The 23,667-nt window shown below is 41.8% G+C and overlaps 2 protein-coding genes across 5 annotated transcripts in view; one reads left to right on the top strand and one right to left on the bottom strand.

Annotated features, from left to right (window-relative positions):
• LOC149078755 (protein Wnt-5b-like) overlaps positions 1-23,667 on the top strand; it is a 256,727-nt gene that overhangs the window by 130,633 nt on the left and 102,427 nt on the right. The gene's annotated exons all lie outside the window — the stretch shown is intronic.
• LOC149078757 (uncharacterized) lies at positions 4,842-23,615 on the bottom strand. 3 transcript variants are annotated; one of them, XM_089240858.1, is made up of 3 exons: positions 23,182-23,614; positions 12,241-12,399; positions 4,842-8,895 (listed from the first exon to the last, which is right to left on the bottom strand). In XM_089240858.1, the coding sequence occupies exons 1-3, from the start codon at positions 23,497-23,499 to the stop codon at positions 8,197-8,199; spliced, it is 1,176 nt and encodes a 391-aa protein (XP_089096984.1). In that variant the 5' UTR covers positions 23,500-23,614; the 3' UTR covers positions 4,842-8,196. The 3 variants fall into 3 exon arrangements, with proteins under 3 accessions (XP_089096984.1, XP_089096986.1, XP_089096985.1); XM_089240860.1 differs by lacking the exon at positions 23,182-23,614 and adding an exon at positions 19,575-20,069; XM_089240859.1 differs by lacking the exon at positions 12,241-12,399 and having other exon boundaries at positions 23,182-23,615.

Genomic DNA, 23,667 nt, shown 5'->3' on the forward strand with positions numbered 1-23,667 from the left:
ATTTTTTCTACACTATGAGTTTAGTTGATAATGGCAAAATCTGGCTTGAAACCTGACTCTAGGACAATGTTTTTCAACCTGCTGAGAGGTCCTGAGAGAGGAAGAGGTTTCACTGAGACAACAGGACACACATTATTTCTAAACCTTTCTTTTTTCCATCTTACTATTAAACTTTCCATTTGGAGTAGATGGGATATTCCACCCCAACTCAGATATCACTCATAGCATTCCATATTATCCGACAGACCCAGTGGCGGATTAAAGTCGATTGAGGCCAAAGGCGCAAAAACAAAATATTGGGCCCCTTAAATTAGAAAATAATATAAAGTTTGGGTTTTTCGGGGCCCCGGGCGCGCCCTGTGCACCCCCTCCCCCGTGAACTCCGCCTCCAGACAGTCCTTCTTTGAAAAAAAAAGAGTTCCATCTAACAGGAGAGAATTACAAGCTAAAAATTAGCACATCACAATAAAATAGAACATTATTGACACACATTGTGTTCAGTTTCAAATTAATGGGCACATTTCCAATAATCAATAAACACCTTTGTAAGCTTGCCTGAGTAAATTTCAGGAAGTAGAAAAATAAATGTTCTCCTACAGGAGCCGTGGTGATGGTGACAACAGAGCGACAAGTTATTCGCACGAAGTTGTTTGTTTCTTGTGTTATCTAGTGTTGTCTGATTTTTCAGTGTTGCCATCTATTTTTCGAACTATGAGTGAAGTGTACCTGCTGAAGATTCGTCTCGTTGTAGTAGTTGCTCTCTCCGGCGAGACGTATTACTTTGGAGATCAGCTCGCATTCGCGCCTCGAAGTTTGGAAAAACAGAAAACAAACTTCAGTCGATCACTACTGTCGCGACGGTGGTGTAATAAACCGGGTCCTCGCGATGCGAGTCCGTCCGCTCGACCACCAGAGCGGCTCCGAACCCAGTCTAGCACATCTGCAACCCGGATGATATTACTTTCTCCTGATAATTGCATAGTACAGTAGACTCTCCTTAAAACGGCCGTGCGTTAATCCGGCCGTCCAGTAATCCTACGTTTTTTAGGCGGGTTTTCTTGGGGTATAGAAGAGGGAAAACACATCACTGTATATCTGTGCGCAGAAGCTTATATTATTTAAATGGGCTTTCTCCATTGACTTCGGACAGGGTGTGTTAATAATTCGACACACCCTGGTGAGAAAAATATGCCGGATTCGCGGCAGTCTACTACTACTACTAAACCACACATGCACCCTCGTCCATATTTCTCTATGGAACTCCTTACAAATCGGTACATGTTGGAATGTGTGTGGACGTGTTGAGAACCTAACGCGAAGTTAGTTTGTTTCTGTGTAATGCTTCTTATGTGTAACTCTGCCATCTGCCGTCAATCTTCCTAACTTCGACTGAAGTGTAGTAAGTACGTCTACAGTATAACACATTATGCTTTATTCTGTTCTAGGTCACGTAAGAACATTATTCCATGATAACATGAATCGGATTCCTCACACAGAGGATCATCAAATCCCCCTATCATACGGGCGTCAACAACAGGCTCATAATCGAGCCAATCATTGCCCAGATGCAGCAAAAATAAAAATTCAACAACGGAAGCGAAGCGACGGCCACTAAAAAAAACCCGAAAAAATCAAATAAAATAAGCACTTCCGCGTCAGTGTGACAGTACGTTCAACACCTGGTTAAATAAAAGAGGAAAAAAAAGAAGATTCATCAAAGGTATATACAGTCAGAGTTACAACATGATGCGTCCAGTCCACCATCAGAGAGATAGATCTCGGGCCACGGTTTCCAATTTGCGTGCCAAACATGCGTGTTCTTCAAAGCCTCAGCTGAGCTACAGCAGGCGCGCCAAAATAATATCAAGCGTGTTATCGAGCACACACAAGTCTTATCTCTCTCTCTCCTTCCGCACCCTTCGAATGCGCTATAGCGTGACGGCCGCAATTTCCGAACAGCCATCCAGCACAAGCATCACACCAATGGAAGAGCTTCTTCTTTTTCCCCCCCGACTCTCACTATATAAGGCTCTGTCCCGCCTTTCTTTGTTTTTGTTTTATTCTTTAGTGTTATTGTTATTATTATTATTATTCATCGTTGTCTCAGTGACCACCATTACAAGCTTTTACGTCGGACATCATGCGTAAACATTTCACACCCGAGTAGATATGCAACGTCCAGTTCTGTCCCCCCCCTCCTCTTCCATTCTCACCGTGTTCCGCTTCCTGATAATTTATTATCATCATTATCATTATTTTCCATAGTTTTTCGTTACAGAAAACAACCTGAAGCTTTACAGTTTTGTAATTCATACAGGTATTGCGGCGATACCTTGGATAACGAAGACGATTCGTTCCGAAGTGACGCTCGTTAGCCGAAACGGGATTTTCCCATAGGTTTCTATGGAATTTCTAAAACCATTCAATTCAGGTACTGCCCAAAAAAATTTTTTTTTAAAGTACCTAGGAATGCTACAAAAAAGACAAAAACTGACCGAAAGTTAGAATGACCAGCAAAATTGAATATATGAGAATCTACAGCAGTGTTTCTGAAAGTGGGTAATATCGCCCCCTGGGGAGCGATGGAATGGTCCGGAGGGGCGATAGAAGCTACGGGTGTAACATAGGATCCTAAGGGTTAGCTTGTGTTGGGGGTGATAAAAGAAATAACTTTCTCAATAAGGGGGCGATGAAACAAACAGTTTGGGAGACTATGATCTACAGCAGCGTTTCTCAACCTTTTTTGACTCGCGCGGAGCCCTTTTAAGTAAAAAAATTCTATGGCGGAGCCCTGTATATATATATATATGCCAATTTTTTAATTATTCATCAAAGTTGCAGATTTATTTTTACAATTTGAAAATACCTATAATTATTTTTTTTTAATTTTATTGGTTTTTTTTTTTATTTTTCTCGAGCGGCCGCGGAGCCCCTGGAGAGTGCACAAAGAGCCCCAAGGGCTCCGCGAAGCACCGGTTGAGATCCGCTGATCTACAGAAAGCAGAGAGTTACTGAAGATCTTTTTATTTTCCCAGTATGCACACAACCAGCACCGGTTTTTGTCTACTAAACGTTCAGACTAGTTCAGTTTGATGCTGAAGCCGGGATTACACTATAAAAGTTTGATAAACTATCTTTTACAAAATTAAAAGTACAAACAAACAATAAGCCTATTGGTTACATTCGCTCGAATGTAACTGATACGCTAATTGGTCGCATTTTCAAAAAGTTTTGTAAAAGAATTTTTTTATATAGTGTACTGCTGGCCTTAGAGCCTTAGGGTGTGGACATAGTGCATCTGTATTTCCGATTGGTTAACAACCCGAATTTCAAACTGAAAAAAAGGTGAAATTCGGGGTTTAAACCAATCGGAGAAGACGCGGGTGTCCAGAATCGGAAATACGGACGCACACTCTGAAAACGTAGACGCTAATGCATTTTATAACAGCTGAATCTTTCATTTCACTCGAAATGGTTCGAAGAATTTCAGAAAGAAAAGTATAGGTCACTAACTTTTGTTTATCCGACATAGGACCGTTTTAAGAGCATGATGGACCCTCGGACAAATTAATTTTGCTGAGGCCCTACAATGGCCAAGAATGCCCGTCTACGGATTTACACGCTTAACCTTGAAACTTTTACCATTTCTCATTTCCATGAGACACTTGAAGCCCCAGGGCAGTGCCTGGGTAGGCCCCATGCTTTAAGACAGGCATCTTCAACCCGTTGCTCGCGAACACCATGGTGCTAACTGAAGCACCCAGAGTGCTCGATGCTCTCGCCCGATTTGGTACTCGCGAGCACTTCAGCAACTTTCCAACTGAACACCTTGCACAAATTGCATTCAAAGATTAAAATCATCCTGATTTCATGCATTTATACGTCAAACATGTCATAAAGTTGTTCTTCTTTCGATGATGGGTACAGGCAGTGCTAGCGACAAGAAAAAGGTTGAAGACCTCTGCTTTAAGGCATCACTGTAGGTATATCTGGAAAAAAGATTCCGGGTGGGACATGAGTTACGGAGTTTAGTCGGACTCCAGTGACAGCAATTCTGCCTGGCCAGATTGGCGATAAAATTTATCTCACGACGCGGCTGCTTTTTATGTTTGCGCATGAACCCATGTCAACGAAAATGTTCGTTTGCCGTACAAGTACTCGTTTGTTAGGTTAGCTGAGGTAGAAAAATCACGAAAAAATGTTCGTTAGCGGAAAAATTCGTAAGTCGAGGTATCACTGTATTTGTATGTTGTGGTTCATATTGAGGGAAACGATTCAGTGTTGTATAGATGGAGGGCCGCATTCATTGTCGAATTTTTTTTTAATGCTATTAATTTACTTCAGAGGAGGCCAGTGAACCCACCAAAGATTTGGACTTGTGATTCCGGCATTTTCTAGTGAATTCATATTTCAGAAAAGTAAGGTTGATCACGTTATAAGCCATCAGGGTTGTCTAGCAATCACAGGGCTCCCAACCATGTCAACATATGGCGTAAACTTATTGCAGATATTGTCTAGAGGGAGGTACGCTCAAGCCCAGTATTTCTGTGGGTACTGTGACGAGATGGTGGTGCGAATATTGGGGGAAAACTGCTCAGGCTGCCGCTAGATAGTTTGTCACCCGGGGCAAGCCGGAATTTTGGCGCTCTTTGCATTTAGAAGCAGCAGGTGAATTCGGCGCACCTTCCGGTCCAGCGCAAGGGGTACCAGACCCACCTGCTCCCCTGCATGGACCCAATGCAAGTTCACGCGTAGAGGCCCACTAATATGATTCAATAAGCTTTCAAGGAAACGATTCATAATAATCAACACCAAGACAGAGAAAAAAGCGCAAATGGCAACATTTTATTTCCAAGAATGCTATGTGAAATTATGAACTTTTAACAATGCATGATGAATATATTGTCCTCCACATACAAATACAAGGCACATTTTTGATATTGTAACCGCTATAATAAATTATTTTTGAAAATTATCATTATTAAATGTTTCTCATAAGCAGGACCATCTAACGCATGGGCACATGTCACTTTTTATTTGAAATCAGCGTATATTGAGAACAGGCTTGTAGGGATCCATAGCCTATTTCTTTCCTCAGCTTCCCTCCCCCCTTCTCCCCCGATGCTGTAAAGGTCACTCATTCATCATGTCTACATTTCTAAGGTTAAAAAAAATATAATATAAATATAATTTTTTTCTTTCATAAATTAATTTCCTGGTAAATATTCACGTGAAATTTTCTTAAAATTCAAGATCGGTTCTGGGGCCCCAGGCACCCTGTCAGTTTCATTCACGTGGCCATTATCCATCCTTCTCATAAAACCGTTTAAAAAAAAAACGAAATGATTATCTTATAAAGCATCTTATAAAAACTTCAACGCGCGAATTCCATACGAAAGATTAAGAGATCACGACTGTACACGTTCAACCATACCCCCCCCCCCATCTCTTAAATACTATTTTTTAAAAGAACTACCAGTTATTTTTTTCCCCCCACGACCAAAAATATTAACTGTTACTACAGGTCTCTATATTTTTCTCCCCACTCCCGTATAAAAACGTGAATATTTTTCCCCATTTTCCGCTCCTCCGTCTTAAACTTTTTCCCTATTTTTTTTCACCCTACTTCCTTCCTCCTACCCTCCCAGTACTTTCTTATATTTACAATGTTCTCTCTCTCTCTCTCCTCCCTCTACCCCTAACTCCTCCTCCTCTCCTAGAACTTTCTCCTCTCTCCCGCCCGTGCTTGCAGCTGCGTGAGAGAGAGAGAGAGAGAGGAGAAAGGAAGAGGAGGCGTGAGTTGTGTGTGTGTGTGTATAGAGCGTCTTTTCCCCCTTTTCTCTCTCTTCACGTCCTCTCCCCATAGTAGCGTGTGCGTAGAGTAGGAGGACGAGAGTGGGTATGGAAGAGGAAAGAGGGCGCTACCGATCAATAGAACCGGAGATTGTGACAGTGATTGATGAGGGTTCCCCTCTTCTCTGAAGTTATCTGGACGGGTTGTGTGTGTGCGTGTGTGAGAGAGGGGGGAAAAGAGGTGGAGGGAAAAAGCGAGAAAGGGAAATGAAAGCAATGGGAGTGGAGAGGAGAAAGGGAGTGGAGGAAGAGAGAGAAAGCTGGAGAGAGAGAGAGAGACAGAGTTCTAGGTTCCTCCAAGGAAATATGTGCTTTTTTTCTCTCTTCCTCAACGAAGTTTTGCCACACTGTGCCAAAGCTTTTTCTTTTTCATTTTTTTCCCTTTCTCCTGTACAGTACGTACTGTACTACTTTGGCTTATGAACATGTACATAAATACGCATTTCTGGAATAGTTCGGTATCGGGGAATGTTGTACACATTTATACTTTCTCTACGTGCATGTGTTTAAAAGCGGGTTCATTTTTGAGTTTAAGGGAATAAAAATCTTATTTAAGTTTGAAAAAAAAAATAGGGAATTTTTAAAGGTCTGATCAGGGCTGTCTTAATGATTTTGCAGCCCTGGGGGGGGGGGGGGATTTTTTTTAGGGTATTTCTAGTGGTTTTTTTTTGTATGCAAAAATAGTCTTGGATATATGCGTATCTAGAAGAACCGCCAGTAGAATCAGGGCCATCTTAAGGAATAGGCTCATCGATTCTGTTCACGGGCCAACATAATGGTCAGCTATAGCGTCGCGGGCCGCATCAGTGGTGCAACTTCAGTGTATAAGCCGCTCCATTAATCAAATTAATTAGTTATTAAATTAGTTTCGTCACTAGAAATAAGAAGTTTGTTAATCAAGAAATCTGTGGTTGGAACCGATAGTTCAAATAATGAATGATCACAAATTTAATTTTTTCACGGTGCTTTTACCTTATAGCGGGCATTAGATTTTTTCCCATGGTTTTCGACAGTAAGTAAGCAGCCCGAGTGGCATGGTGGTAAGATGCTTATCTACCATCGTGAAGGTTGTTGTCAGGGTCCCGGGTTCGAACCCAAGGGAGGATATCGAAACGATATTTTCCCTAACGAACTCGAGGCGACCACCGATAGACAGCGCCTTCGCTTTCAGCCCATCTCACTAATGGCAGTAAATTGCGATATGGCCAGAGTTGGTTTGTGGTAAAGTAGTAAGTAAGCAATATGTGAGCTGTCACATCTAGCTCGGGGCGTATGCAGGATCGACATTTGGAGCAGGCACAAACAGTGCCGTGTCTTAATGAGTGGGGAGGGCCTCAAGTGCCGTGTTGGGCCTCGTTATAATGACATCTGGTTAAGATGTTCGAGATTAAAGATGTAGAAGAGAGAGAGGCAAGCATTTCTAATCAGATGGGGGCTCAGAAAAATATATTTGCTCAAAGGCCCACGATGCATTCAAAACGGCCCTAGAAGCAAAAAGCTTGGTGTGGCACGAAATCTTTATTCCCGAAAAAAAAAATTTTGGATTTACCACCCTTCAAAAATAATTCAAATTTACAGAAATTGGTTAAAATAAAAGATATTTTACTTCGATATTTCAGTTTTTTCACGGAAATATTAAAAAAGAATTTCCAATTTTTGATAGGCTTGGGGGACACGAGCCGCCAACACCCCCCCCCTACATCTGTGATCTATCTAAGTATGAAGTATGTAGCTCCAGAGCATCACTTTGCCAGAGGCACCTGACATTAAACGACCCGGTACAGACACCTTCCCCTTCAAAACATAGCAACCAGGGAAGGGCAAGGAAGTCTGTTTCCCAGAGCACTATCAGGAAGAGCGCATAGTTAACTGTTTTTTTTTTTCTCAAGTTCAAAATTACGGGTATGGGGAGCCAAAATTGTTACTGAGCACCGAGTGCAGAGCAAATTTTCGTTTCTAGTTGCGACTCTGACTCTAACCCAGGGGCCCGGAGATCGACCTTATTTAAACAATTTTGTTTCCTACGAATTTCTTCAAAGAAACGATTGAATAAGTTAGGGCTACGGTCCTGGATGAGGAGGGCCCTAGAGAAGACAAATGAGCCACGAGATGAAATTGTCTAGGTGGAAAGAGGGCACAGAGAAGAAGAAAAAAAAAAAAAAAAAGAGAAACACTGCTTCAGAGGACCGCAAAATGATTAGGTCTGGCATTAGAAAAATAAGACTAGAGGGTCCAGAAAATACTACTTATCGAAGTAAAATTAAGTACAGAATAGTGATACAATTCCAAAATAATAATTATTATTACAGCGAGAGTGGAGCACAGTACAATATTGTAAAACCGCTAGCTGCTCGGGTCACCCCAGACGAGCTCGAGCTGCTGCGAAGCTGGTTCGTGTGCCGGTAGGATCTGTTGATTGACATCAGAATCATCTTGGGAACCCGCGATGATCATCGGTGACTTCGGAGATGACGCTTGGGACACCTGCGGCGAGTAATTAATAGCGTTCGGTCTCGGAAGTGAGGTATAAAAGCCACTTTCAGCTTTGAAAATTGCCTCTCCAAAGTCCTTCTTGAGGAACGCGCGAGTCGACCTGTCCAACGATCGCAGGAGCTTCGCTATGTACTCCCCGTACGCGTCGAATTCGTCTCTTTTCCTTTCACTTTGTAGAGAAGTGGAGTAGGTCTCGCCAACCCTGGGACTATCATCAGTGGTGTCGCAATCGTTATTATGATCCTCAAAAGAGGATTGTTCATATTGTACACGTGTGCTTATCGCAGTAGTAGTAGTAGAAGCAGCAGCGGAGTCATACCTATCGGAAGCTTTTGGCAGAATTCTTCTGGGTTGAAGGAATACTCTTCTTTGCTTTGGCGGATTGACGACCGTGTACGCCGGTAGTTGCTGTACAGGACATTGCCTTTTTGATGGAGGTGGTCCTTCGTTGATCCTGTGCTTAGGGTCTGGGTCATCCACGGCAAATGAATCAATTTCATCATTGTTCGTGTTCGTATTTTGCGAATCCAACTCTTCTCCGGATCCATCCTAGAAAAAAGAAATTAACTCTAAAAAAAATCATAATTAAAAACGGAATTTACACATTGAGAATTGGAAAGGGGCGGGGGGGTTATGCCATCGACGGCTGATTTCCTCAGAAATGAGTGAAAACAAACTGACGGATTCCCTTCTAAAAAAAGGCATTCAAGAGGAGGGCGTTCAATATACAAAGTATCCTATAACCTCACAAAATTTTAGAAATTCATAAAAATTGAAGGAATAGGTATATTTGAATGTGGTTTGCAAAAATAGTTATTCTAACGAAGGGGGATATTTTAATAACAGGGAAAAAAATTAGACACAGGGCTTTGCACGAAAGCAAATTACTGGAAAAATGGAAATCACAGTCCTCTAAAATGCAGGGTGTACGATTAACAGCATTCTGAATTTTCCTGTTACTGGCGCTCACATAAGGTTTCTTCCTTGCGATGGATTGGTGGATAAAACGCTATTGGCGACGTTGTTTTACCTCAGCCACGAATCACCGGTTGAAGTTTTAAAAACGTTTGAAACACAGAAGTGATTGAAGAAAGTTTCTCGACCAAAATTCTGTGAATTGCTTTTATGCAGCAGCCCCTATCGGCAGAACTTTGGACTTATTTTTTTGCACCATAAGAAATCCCCTCCGTGAGAACAACTTTCTCGCAAACAGCAACGAAATTTACATACCAATCCCTTCAACTGTTCACGAATTTATGGGACATCCTCTACACTGGATGCTGAATTAATAAATCATGAGGTACAAAATGACAATAAATTTTAATTTTAAGAAAGAGACGATAAGTTCCTTCTTTCGGAAAGACGTTCTAAAGTCATTAGCTGAGGCCAAAGTTCTCCAAATGCAACGATCTCGGATATATAAATGATACAATTTTCGTGATTATTCTGTATTATTCATCATAATTAAGATGGTAATGACACGTGTTTGGAACATTTCATAATTTTTCCATTTCCGACGCTTTTTTATATAATGTCCGGTCTTTTCAATAAAGCTTACTTCAATTCATAATTTCACCAAAATCGGGAATGAAAATAGTTTGCATATAATTACAAATTACTACATTATGGTAATTATGACTATAAATCTGATTATTTATCTCTTATTTTCGTTGTGTTTTCAATCTTTTTCATTGAAATATATTTAAATCACAACGTATTTCCCGATTCCATTCACAATCGGCAACACTTTCAGTGACAAATTTTATCATTTATAATCAGTTCCATTTTTTCCTTGATCAGATATGGTCACCTTAATCGTATTGAATGAAAACTTAATGAACAGTAATTGATTGCGTCTGATTATATATATAACTTTTATACGTAAAAGACCTTAAAAACGTCAATCAAGGTTAAAACTACAAAATTTCACGGAATCTCCGATGTCGTAATAACCGAGTTCGACTGCATTCACTGAAAAACAAAAAAAGAATCTGAAAAAAAATAATGAATAAATAACAACAGTGAGAGAGTGCTTCATATTTTTCATATCCTCCTTCACGTATTTGAAATTCTGAAGTAAAAAACATTAATTATCATGAAAAAATAAGCAGTTTGAACATGAGTTGACACGAATGCAAATAAAAGATACAATAACCAACATCTCTTTTTGTGCGAATAAAAAATTTATTTTTTGCTCGAGAATTTAACCAGTGAAATATAATTACAGGAAAATTATTACAAATCAGAAAACTGTTAAAGATGAATAAGAACAAGCACATGGTCCTTCGAATCACCAAATCTTCATGTGAAGGCACTCTGTGAAACAGCAATTCAATTGGAATAGTCTACTCTAGATATAATTACGAAGAAAAAACGCAATTTTCTAGTGATTATGAAATTCATTCTTTCAACAATTACGAAATAATTTTGCACATTCAAATTCGAAAATTATTGCTCATTAATTCTGAAATTATTTTTCATTTTGAAACTATTTCTCTTCTTATAATGATTCTGAAAATATTCCTCTCATTAGCTCTGATATGTTTTGTATAAAAGTAAAAATTTGAAAATTACTTTTTTTTTCCACCAAAAATATTTTTCCACATTGAGCTTTCCCCCCAGCATTTCTGTAACTATCTGAGCCATTAATTACTTCAATGGGCCACTGCCAAAAAGTTTCGAGAGCTAGAGCCGTATTCAGAGCATCATGGGCCCCCGGGCCAAGTGATTTTTCTGAGGCCTTCCCTGGCAAATTTACATACTTACTCTCGAAAATTTCAACCGGATCTAATTTTTATGAGGGCCCCCGGGTGGGTCCAAGCATTAAGACAGCACTGTCGAGCGCCACATGTAGCCCGCGGGTTATGAGTTGGAGACCCCTGATATAGGGGATGAAATACCTCTGATTAAGGATCGCTCAAAAACGTTTGAATACTTATACACAGGCCCGTCATTTCAACTTTTTCCAGGGAAGGAGGCACACAAAGAACATATACTCAATGCATGTATATATGTACACCATATGACCCCCCCCCCCCCAAATGACGGGCTTGCTTGTACAGGGTGAACCATAAATTCGTAAATAGTTAAAGAATTAAAAAATTTAATTCAAAAATTTCACTTTAATTTGATTAAAGTTAAAAATTGAAGAATTTGCATATTTGAATGTAATTTGCGAAAGTCATTCTCTCGAAGGGAGATTTTCTTTGGTATACGATAAAAGTTCAATTTTTGCATATAGAGGGAGCTGCGTGAAAGAAATCACCGGTAATTGGAACTCGACATTTATTCAATATCTTTTCGAAGCTTCAGCCGGCAATTCGTGGCAGAGGTAAACCAATTTCACCAATAGTGCTTTATTGATCAATTTCAACATCACAATGAAAACGTTATGTAAGCACCAGTAACAGGAAAACTCAGAAATGTGCACCTTTAATCCGTACACCCTGCAATTTATAGGACCATGATTTGCATTTTTCTCAGTGATTTACTTTCATGCAGTGCCCTCTATCAATAAAATACATATATATTTTTTGTGCAAAAAAAAAAATCCCCTTCGTCAGAATAACTTTATGGCAAACCGCATTCAAATATACCAATTCCTCCAATTTTTATGAATTTTCAAATTGTTTACGAATTTATGGGACACCCTGTATTTTTGAAAAGAATTTTAATTCATATTTTTCCGAATTATCTTCTTTTTTTATATTTACATCTGATTTAGTCACGTTTATTTACGTAAATAATGTTGTCATATTGTGACATTTTTACAGAACATGGAAGCACATGCGAAGAAACTTTTAGTTGCATAAAAGAAACTGAGAATTTTAACATATGGCATTTTTTTGCACGCACATCGACGACATGGAAATCATGTTCATACTTAACACTTACAGAATCGCCCAGATCTATCTGAACACCTATAGTTTTCGTACATGGAGTCTTCAGTCCTTCCGGGTTGGGATAATCGAATAACGTTGGTAAGGCCGTTTGTTTCAGTTTTCTCCAGCCATCCTGTCTTTTCAATTCAAATTGGCTGTCTTCGAAATGCACCTAAATATAGAAGCGAAACCACAGAAATCAACATACATACTGCATTTGCACTTATTTTTCATAACTTTAAGGCGCAGGGGTCATTCAAGTATTACGTCAGCATCGAGGGGGGGAGGGGGGTTTCGGATTTGCTGACTTTTGATGACAAGGGGGGAGCGGGGTTTGAAGGTTGCTTACGTCATCAACCACCCCTTTTTTGAAGATGTGAAATATTTTAAGCTGCTGACGAAATTTTGCTGACTTGGGGGGAGGGCGGTCAGTGTTTGCTGACAAGGGGGGGGGGGCGTGTCAAAAATGGCTAAAAATCTGCTTACGTAATACTTGAATGGCCCCTGGCCCCGCATATACATTAGTGAGCCGATCTTGCAACGGAAAGACCCCGTGTTTATGGTTTTGCTGCTGTTGGGATGACGGGGGTGGGGGGTACGTTCACAAATTTTTCCGCCCTTCTACTTTAATTCTTCCTTGACCACTCATTCCTACGAATTTGCCGCCCTAGACCCGCTTATATATAACCACCCCTCCTGTAAATACTCATCACTCGAAGTAACTCCATTCATCACTCACTGACCTAGCCCTTGTTCTCTAAGACAATGTTTCTCAACATTGTTTAGCCCATGCCCCACCCAGGGCAGGTTCTGGACATTTTTCAAGTGTAAGCGAATGATATTTTGGTGATGAAAAATCGCCCTGTTCCTTTCAGTGGCGCCCTAAAAAATCGGCTCTTTTCAGCTGGCGCCTTCTGCGGCGGCGTAGTTCGCAGGATTCGAGATACGGCCCATATTGCCCCACTTCGAAACCAAAAACTTTATAAATAAGATCGATCACTGAAACCCTGGACTAAGCACGGATGCAAAGGGGAGAAAGGAATGATCATCCTCCCCAAGAGCCGCATAATATGGGACAAATAGGTCTGCGTAAAATACGGGACAATCCAATGCGCCTAGAAAGGGAGATAAATGGCCTTTTCCCGACACATTACCCTGTACAGTGCCTACCCTGGCCAGAGTGGCATCGACATGAAAAAAACATTGACGGTAGGTGCATGTTGTCAGTCGCTCCGTATATACAGGACTCGGGCCCTAACGCAGGAGAGGGGAAAATTGCGTTGCATTGTATATTTATTATGAGTGAGGGAGGGGGGCTGTGCCCCTCGCAAATTTATTGGGGGAAGCTCAAATAACCCCAGCCTCCAGGTTCCGGCATCTACGACCCTTGGCTGGAGTTCCATGAACTTCCTTCTTCTGGAGGTTCTATGCGTGGCCGTGATCCACATATGTGCACCGGGCCATTTCAGTGATCTGTAAATAAGCCGCGGGCCACTTGAGTGATCTAAAAATATGCTACATGAATAGAAATGTCCTTTTTACTTAAAATCACTTAAGCGATCAAGAAATGTGCGGCAGGGCTCTCAAGTGGTATGAAAATGTGGCGCGGGCCACTTAAGTAATCTGTAAATGCGCTCGGGGTTACTGGAAGAATCTGTAAATGTGACGTGGATCAATCAATTGAAGTGAGAATGTACAGCGGGCACTTAAGTGTTCTGGTAATGTACTGTTTAGTTCATTTTTACAAAATTAGGTTTGAGGTCAAGGGATGACGATGGTCAACCCGCGAACGATGGGTTGACCATGCACGATGCCAAAGTTGCCAAGCAAGTTCTATTCGTCAAACCACAAATATTAAAACCCTAATCTTGCACATGTAAACGGGGCTATAAAAGAAAACAACAAAATTTTAAGGGCTCGAGCCCTGTCAGCTCTACCCTTGTGAGCAGTGCCGTCTTGACGCGTGGGCCCCACACGGGCACGGCCTCAAGTGCAAATATAAAGGCGTCGTAATAATGAAATCTGGTGCTTTGATTTTCGAAAGAAAGCAGAAAAATTTATAATTGTGCGTGTGTGAATAAATTTACTTTTTTTAATCAAATTTACTGAAGCGATCGATGATTATGCATAATCACTGTTTTACCACTTTCCCCGTAACATTTACTGGCAAAAAATAATTTGGAGTGGAACATTCCAAACAAGAGCCGACGGCCGCCTAGGGCAGCCATCTTCAACCCGTTGCTCGCGAGCACCACTGTGCTCCATGAAGTACCCACAGTGTTCGATGTTCGTGTCCGATTTCGTGCTCGCGAGCACTCTTGATCAACGTTCTAAGTAAACGCCTTGAACAAATTTCATTCAAGGGTTGAAATCATCCTCATTTTATGCATTCGTATGTCAAATTTGCCGTAAGGGTGCTCTTCTTTTTGATGATGGGTACAGGCAGTGCTCGCGACTAGGAAAAAGTTGAAGACCTCTGGCAACATGATTGCAGGGGGGCGGCATTTTTTATGACAGATTTATTATGACGGTGTTTTCACTCTCTTGGAAATTTTTATACATAGAAATAATTTTGAAGGGAAAACGCAAGTGGAAAAATATGCGCAGGTAAATGCAACACATCTCAGTGTTGAAATGGTATTCAATACTCGATTCATATCAATACACCCTGGGCCAAGTGGTTTTCTGGGGCTCTTTCCTGGCAAATTCTCGAAAAATTCACACAACTACTTCTTCTTTTTCCTGAGGGTTCCGGGCCGTACCCGGGTAGGCCCATGCGTTAAGACGGCACTGATTCCTTGTTCATCTCCCGACAAATGTCTTTTTCAGCCGAAATTATACTAGATGAATCTCTAGTGTGGTGCTGTTTGGCTTCAGAATGTTCTGACTGCCCATTTTTGTATACTTATATCTGCTCTATATATCAGGGTAAAGTATCAGTGATCCGTGGAACTTTGATAATGAGGCTGTTCAACAGAACTCAAACAAATTTTTGCACATTTAATCCAAACAAAGTATGTCCAGGCTACCTAGGCCTTTTTTCATAGCCCCAGGGCAAAATTAAAAAGGGGGCCTAGGTAGCACCTCTTCACATATACGTATTTATTTATAAACCATTGCGCCAGTTCCCTTATCGGGGAAACTCCTATTAAACTGAGGTCCCTGCATTGCCCCCACAAAAGGAGTGGGTCTGGCAGCTCCTGCCCGGGGAACCCGAGATAATTGTCATCAGATGTGATTCTATTTTTGTTTTTCACACTTCATATTCATATTGAGGGGAGGGGGCGTGAACAATCTGGTCTGAGGTCCCCTAAAGATCTCAGCCTGGGGGCCCTACTACAGGATGTGGGGCTATAGATCTCCGTGCCGTGCATCCATGGTTGGGATCCACGAGGTTGGGGTTCTGTCAGCCCATTGGGAGGCATATTCACGGATCGAGAGCTTTGATTATAACCATCACCAGAAGAAAATCACTCGCACAAGAACTCTGAAATATGGCTTACTTATTATTAAATAATCATGATGCTATAATCATTGAATCATAGGGTGTTCATCCTGAGCTGTCGGTGAATATCTCTTGAGTATGAAATTAAGAATCTATCCTCAATGGTTATCTCATTTCGTTACTTTTCCGGGATCTCGTCACTTTTTCATGATCATAGATACCCTGAATGCACCGATAGCTTTGGCGTCGCAACTCCTGATGGTGAAGACAGATTCATCATTGCTGTTAATACGCGATAACACGTTCTTTCACGAACTTTTCCATTCTGTTAAAGTAGTGGTTCTCAACCTTTTTTGACTGGAGCCCTTTCTGGTACATAATTTCTACGGAGGAGCCCTGTAGGCCTATTTTTCATTCATTCATCAAAGTTACTGATTTATTATTATTCAAAAATACTTATAATTATTTTTTCCGAATTTACTATTTTTTGTATTTTTCTCGAGCTGCCGCGGAGCCCCTAGGGAGTTCACACGGAGCACCAGTTGGGAACCGCTGTGTTATAGAATACACACAGTCAGGGAAAATCGACGCAATTTAAAAAATAATTAACACAACGAACGCATAAATCAAGAGTCAAACTGTTTTTTTTGTAAAAAAATAGCTGGAAAGAGTGATTGAAGGTTTTTTTCATTGTTCTGCGGATGAGCAGCAATTTGCATAGTTTGACCCTATTTTACACCAACATCGAATTCTGGGGAGGAAGGGAGGCCTCAAGCTAATTCTATTTGTGGCCCCAAGAAATCAAATTGCGTGGAGGACAAATGATGTTATCGAAAAGTCAGCTTCTATTGTGATGAAACTTCAAAGTTTCTTAAGGGAAAATTGTTTTTGGCGCAAGATGACGCAGAATTGAAGAATTTCGGCGTATTTGTAGCAAAATGTAGCAGACGTCGGAAATTGCAGCAGCTTGTAGCAAATGCAGCAGATTTTTCACCCCGTTTTATATAAAACAACTAAACAAGAACTTTCGGTCATACAATGTGTGGTCGAATCGTAAGTTGGTAGAGAGCGTTTTTGATGCACAACACCCCACTTCACCAAAAACATATTTTCAGAAGGATTTGCTGAGATATGTGCTACCAATTATTCGAGGGTGCATATGCACCTTCGTTCTGGATTGGAATTTGTTTTTAATTGGTGCAAGGACCATCCAGGTTATGCTGCGCCAAACAATTAACAAGCTGTACAATGACTTGCGGTAGAATTTGCGTTTCCCAACTTGCACCATGAAAAAACCTCTACCTCATTACAATACCCGACACCCTGGTCACTAGCATTGGCGTACACAAGATCGACCGTTAGAGGGGCATATTGGGTTTGGGGGGAGCACAAGGATCTCCCCCACAGAGAAATTTTGAGCTAGCAACCTTCAAAAAAGCATTTTAAATTAACAGAAATTGATAAAGGTAACATACGGTAGGTAAAGGTATTTTCTTTCGATATTTTAATTTTTTACAAAAATATTAGAAAATTTATGTGTATAATTTTTGTATTCTGTACAAAAATATTTTTGATTTTCGATGGTCGTGGGGCGGACCCCATGTTCTCTCCTGCGCACGCCTCTGGTCACAAACGTATGAACTCGGGGCTGTTACTTCGCTAGAATATTTCGCTGCAACGTATAAATAAAAAGATAGGAAAAACTTATCGTTATGCTACGGAACATAACAACATGTAAGCAACAGAAAGCGGAGAATCACGATTTTAAAAACTAGGAAATGAGGAGAGCGATTCTTGGATTGTCAATAAATGCATTTTGCCTTCGGGATCAGAATGAATATTAATTTATTTTAATGTTCAAGTTTTCTCATAAAAGTGCGCAAAAGCACATTTGCGATGCTTGACTAAATACGATTTTTCTTAATACGTTTTTATAATTTCTTATTAAAAACTATTTCTCTTAATTAATTCTCTTATTTCTCTTAAATTATTTTTATTAAATTTTACGTAGAATTTTAATGCGTTATATGATACATACGAGCTAAATTAACCCTTTGACGGGCAGACATTTTTCCAAAACCCATAGGAAAAAATATAAACAGGTGCGCCCACTATGGGACCATCCCTCTCCTTCAAAGAAGAGTTATTAAATTGATTTGATATATTTGCTCTCATCAGGACGGTTTTATTTAGGAAATTCTCTCCCGATATCTTAAATCATCAACGCTAAACCCCATCCCCCGACGGAGGGGGGGGGGGTGTTTTTCGTTCTTTCCTTCATTCAAACCGAGCACAACTCTAATCTATCGCCATGGGCAATTTACTACCGATTGAGTAGTGCCGGAAGTGAGTGTGTGTGTGTACCTAACAGTCTGAGTGTGTATATGGTGTTGTCAATTTTTAGTGGTGCCATCTATATATTACAAATTCTGAGTGAAGTATGATGCTTGAATATTTGTACTGTTGTAGGCCTGTTGCTCTCTGTGGCGAGACTTATTAATAGGGAGATCGGCTCGCATTCGCCTCTAAGTTAGAAGCCACAGAAGACCAACTTCAGCCGACCACCACTGTGGCAGCGATGGGGATTGGAGTTCCCCCAAGGGGTTCGTGACCAACACTTAGGGAATCTCATCTACATCAATCCAAAACTGTATCAAGGGGAAAGAAATCTATTTTCAGACAGTCGTTTCTTAATGGCGACAAAATATTATTCACCTCGGGCGGCAGAATTCATAGGACCCTCCCTGTTTCAAAAACATTTGGCATTCTGGTAGGGGAGAACAAGGCGCCCGAGCGACATGATGGTAAGATGCTGGTCTACCACCGAGAAGGTTGCTGTCACGATCCCAGGTTCAAACCCGAGGGAGGATATCGATATTTTCCATAATGAACGACCACCGATAGATGGCACCTTCTTTTCCAACCCAACTCATTAATGGAACTAAATTGCGATATGGCCAGGATTGGTTTGGTGAAGTTAACGTGGTGAAAAAAAAGTTGTTAACTTCAACAATGTAATGTGGATACAGCCCCCATGCAACTCCATTCTACTTAAGGAGAAATATAAAAGAAAGTGGGGGCGGCAGGGGGTAGAAAGGAAGAAATTTAAGAAAGAGCTTGGGTGTGCTTAAATGTCACCAAATTCCCCATCAGTGGATCTGTCTCTACACCGGTAAGGGCGACCCTACGCCAGGGGCGGATCTAGAGCTCGCTGTTTCGAAGGGCAATTTTAGAAATCGCTGAAACAAAAATCGGTGTCAGCATCGAGTGGCCATATGTCCCGTATTTTCCGCGACAGTTCCGATTTTTTCTCTACCCCAACTTTTTTGAAAAATGCCCCGGTTTTACCAGTTTTTATTCGAAGTTTTGTTGCAATATTGTCGTATAGAAGTCCCCAAAAATTCCATGAATTATCGCATTTCGCTCCTGGAGGGTAATCACCCCCATCCGAAAAAAAAAAACCGCCCCTGTAAATACGCTTCTAGCCATACTGGATGCTGACATGATCAAAACTCGCCGAATCGACATTCATCTCTCTTATGGAATCAAAGCCTCCTGTCGGAAATTTTGAGTAATTCAAGAAGCAAAAGAATAATTTGACAATAAAAAATCATAAATGCAGTTCAATGAGTTAACAAAACACTCGATTATGCATTTTCACAAATAGATGGCAGCACATTCGTTCTGGATACATTGGGAGAGAAATTTACCCGAAATTTGAAGATCGGGTGCGGATTCTGTTCAATTTGAAAGTTGATTTGGTTTAAGTTGTCCCGATAAAATCAAAAAAAGGACGGATGGGTTCGACAGTACAAAATATTAAGCAATTTTACGTTCACGCAATTTATGAAATGGATGCGTACAGGACAATAAATGTGGAGAATTGTTGAAATTGCACTCACCTCACACAGACGGGCAAACTTGGTGGGCGTCCACGTGCCCATCCCGATATTTTCGACCCATTTCTTGCGCCTTCCTTCGTCGGCAGGAAACACGAACAAGCGGAATCCTTTCCGGTTGGAATTCTTGCAATTTCGAGCTGCACAACCCGGCATTAATAGCGATTACAACAATTAAAATGAAGGTAGAGGAAATCACTGGGGCAAAAATGTCAAAATAAAAAAACTTCAGGAAATGATCGCCAGTGAACACGTGCCCCGATTCTGCTCAAAGATGGCGGATGAGTCAGAGCTCTCGGGTAAAAAAAAAACGTGTCTCAAGCGCCATCTTTGGGCAAAAATTTGACGTCAGTATTATGGCTTTATGTTTATTTTCAAAACAGGGTTTCTGTTCAAGGTTTGGGCTGATCCTTGAAAAAAAAAAAAGGCACAGGGAACAGCGTTGATATATATACATAGTCAATGATCGAGACTAGCGATACTATTGACGTTGCACCTAGCACAAATATGGCAAATAAGCCCAGAGGCGGATTTAGAATTTTGCCGCCGCCGCCTGTGGGCTACACCAATTTTAATGCCCTTCTCCCGCTCTAGTCTAATTCTCTTGACCATTTTCATTTCTTGAATTCCCCTCCCTGTGTCACTAAGTCACTCTTTGGTCATTCACAATCAGGGCCGTCTTAAGAGCATAATGGGTCCCCGGGCCAACTGATTTTTCTGAGGTCTTACTTGGTAAATGCTAGAAAAATTTCAACCAGATCTCATTTTTGTAGGGCTCCCTCTTGACTCTTGAGGCCCAGGTGAGCCCATGCGTTAAAACGACACTGCTTAGAATGCTTGAGTACTATTTTGGTCACTTCCATGCTCACACAATCTCTTTTGGTCATTCGATTGCCTTGCACGGTGTTTTGGGCACCGATGTTTGCACACGATCTAGGTCACTGTTTTGGTCACTCTCGTGCTCACACACTCTAGTTAACTCTTTCGGTCATTCACAAGCTTGCATACTGTTTGGTGCACTCACATGCTTACACACTCTCTCTCGATCACTAGGTCGCTCACCTACAGGGCCGTAACTAGGCTGGGGCAACGGAGGCACTGCCCCGAGCTGAATGAGAGAAACTGTACATTTATTTCGCATATTTTTTTTTCCTCTTTAGGGGGGGGGCAAGAAAATGTCTGTCCCGAGAAGGTACGCTAAGGATGTGCTCATCTACCTGGTCCCCCCCCCCCCCCGATTTCTAGGCCACTCTCTTGGTAATTCACATTCTTCCTCATTGCTTTGACCACACACGTTTGCATGCGTTCCAGGTCACTTTTCTGGTAACTGCCACATGATTGAATACTGTTTTAGCCAATCACACTTGGTCAGTGTTTCTGAACCTATTTCCGCCCACGCTCCCCCGAACCATATTTTCTTCTCGTGACTCCCCGGTATCTCAACCAAGAGTGAGACCCTCTCTAATTACTACCGAATTTAATCAAAATTAAATTTATAATGAACAAACATTTTATAAATAAGATCGATGTCTGTAACCCTGGGCGCGGATCCAGATGCTAGCGGCGATCATCCAATGTGAAAAATACGGGACGATCCAACAAGCCTACACTTGTAAATCATAGTTTCCCAACCTTTTTTGTCCCATCGCCCCCTTCAGAATTTTTTTTCTCCTATCGCCCCCCCCCCCCCAACACAATATAACCCATAGGATCCGATGTTATACCCGTAGCTTCTACCTCCCTCCTGGAACATTCTATCGCCCCCCAGGGGGCATTAACGCCCACGTTGGGAATCACTGCTGTAAATCGACACCCCCCTCACATAGAATAAAATCTTATTCTTAAAGCCGCTACACACTACTCTGATGTGACGTGCTCGCGTCAGAGTAGTGTGTAGCAGTATTTATTCTATGTGCTCTCGACACATCACCCTAGGTTCACGCCTACCCTGGATTACGAGGCCCCGGCCCATGTCCACCTGAGCCCATAGGTTAAGATGACCCTGGTTATATAGATAGTACTGCTAGATTCTGAAAGGGGTCACATTTTTCTCTGCACATATTTCACTTGAAAGGTTCTATTTAAAGTAGGTAACTCATGGTAGGTAACTTATGACCTGGTTCCTCACTCTCTAGGCAGAACTGGATATATGGTTTTGCGCCCTTCTTCCACTCCACCAATTTTCTAGGTTACTCATTCCGCAAATTCGCCGCCCCTCCGAACTTGCTATAGCCCACCAAAGCCTCCCCCCCTATAAATACGACACTGAATGAGCCAGTCCGGACGTCATCAGCACACCCCCTCCCCCCGGGACAAATGATTTTTCTGAGGCCCTTTGCCGGATCAGAGTTTGGTCTTTCCTCTAATGTTAAACTGCTGCCTCTTGATACAACGATAATCCCTTTACAACGATATTTTTTTCTTGGAGTATATTTTCGCGGAGTATCGTTTTATCGAGGTTTCACATTATGTAGTACAAGATCACATTACCATGAGGCCCACATGCACTAAAGACCCCCCCCCCCCCGGCGGTTTTTGCTAATTTAAGAGGCAAATTTTTACAGCATGTTTGAAGCATCACTGAATTGCTCGCGAGAACGAAATCGGACACGAGGATTAAGCACTCTTGGTGCTTCAGAAGCACAATGGTGCTCGCCAGCAACAGGTTGAAGATGACTGTCCTACAAAGTTAATTATCCACAGCAATTTGGGTAATCAGATTAAAAACAAAATTAAAGTAGAGAGAGGGAGGGAAAAAAACTAGCCAAATCCCACTTCCTGTTTAGCGACATTGGCGAATTCATCGTTACCTTCTCGCCAAAAAACTTTGACATTTCATCGCGAGTTCCAGCGATGACGGCAGCGGGGATTTATAACACATGGTACACACACACATGTACAAATGAGAGATATGCATATTTGATTGGTATTTATGAGAATATCAGTGCCGTCTTAACGCATGGGCCCGGGGGGCCTCAAGAGAAGAGGTACCTCACAAAAATGAGATTTGGTTTAAATTTTCTAAAATTTACCTGGTAGGGCCTCAAAAAAACCCACTTGGCCCGCCCATGGCCCCCACAAGGGGTGGGCTGACAAGGCTTCATCCCTGGGGCCCGTGAGGATTTTAATCACTTTTTTGTTTTTTCACGCTATAAATTGGGGGGGGAGGGGTTGAAAATAAAGGGGGGCCCGTAAGAGATCCCAGCCTAGGGGCCCTGCTTCAGGATATGGGGGGCCATGCGGCACCCCCCCCCCTCCCACCATGACGCTCTTAAGACTGCCTTGATGAGAATACTGGATTCAAGAATCAGCAAGAACGGTATTGCATATCCGAACAATCAAAAAAAAATATATTAATCAGCTTTTTCCAATGTTTTAAATTTGATTTAAAATGTTTTGCAATCGTATCAGGCCCGTAGCCCAGAAATTTCGTTCAGAGGGGGGACCACTTGTACTTCGGCCACCTTTTCCCCCTTTTCAGTTACTTTCTCACATTTCGGGGGGGGGGGTAGACCCCCTAATCCCCCACCCCTCCTCTCGCTACGGCCTTGGATCGTATCATAAAATGAAATTTCTTTTTCTGGATTAAAATCGTGATTGTGTGACTCACCTTCGTCGCGGTGATGCTCAGTTTAGGCTGGTATTTATCGTGTAGAAATGCGAAGGCATTGTAAGCGAACCAAATAGGCGGTCCGCCATCGTCGGGGGCTTTGGCGACCTTCTGGCGCACTTTCCTGTACGTCGCGAGCAGGCTGCTCATCTTCTTCTTCAATTCCGCCACGTCTATCGCCAGTCTCTGTTCGATGGCGTTCCAGGCTTCCACCTTCTTGTGCTTGAGCTTGTACAAGCGGTGATCGGCGTCCCACAAAATCGGGTACTCTTCGTAGGTGTTGATGAATTGAATGACCAGGTCATCCGTCCACTCCATGACGAGCACGAGAAATCGACCTGATCCACACTCTCCGACGCTCACGACTCGGGCGGCTCGACGACGCCGAAGAACTCTCTCTCTCTCTTGCTTTCTCTGATGACGTAACTGTGATGAAAGGCGGTGCATCGCGAGCCGATGACTCGTCCGGCGCGCTTTGCTTGTCAC

This window comes from Pholcus phalangioides, unplaced genomic scaffold, assembly GCF_987345545.1.
Source record: "Pholcus phalangioides strain wild (caught in Gottingen) unplaced genomic scaffold, Ppha-v1.0 ptg000013l_1, whole genome shotgun sequence".
In the NCBI taxonomy this organism is placed as follows: Eukaryota; Metazoa; Arthropoda; class Arachnida; order Araneae; family Pholcidae; genus Pholcus; species Pholcus phalangioides.

What these genes read in the sequence shown, in the direction of transcription:
- LOC149078757 (XM_089240858.1), bottom strand. Translation starts at nt 23,499, where the DNA reads ATGGAGTGGACGGATGACCTGGTCATTCAATTCATCAACACCTACGAA. An exon ending in TGAGCATCACCGCGACGAAG is followed by an intron (nt 12,400 to 23,181) that starts GTGAGTCACACA and finishes TTCTATATTTAG; the next exon opens with GTGCATTTCGAAGACAGCCA. An exon ending in AGATAGATCTGGGCGATTCT is followed by an intron (nt 8,896 to 12,240) that starts GTAAGTGTTAAG and finishes TCTTTTTTCTAG; the next exon opens with GATGGATCCGGAGAAGAGTT.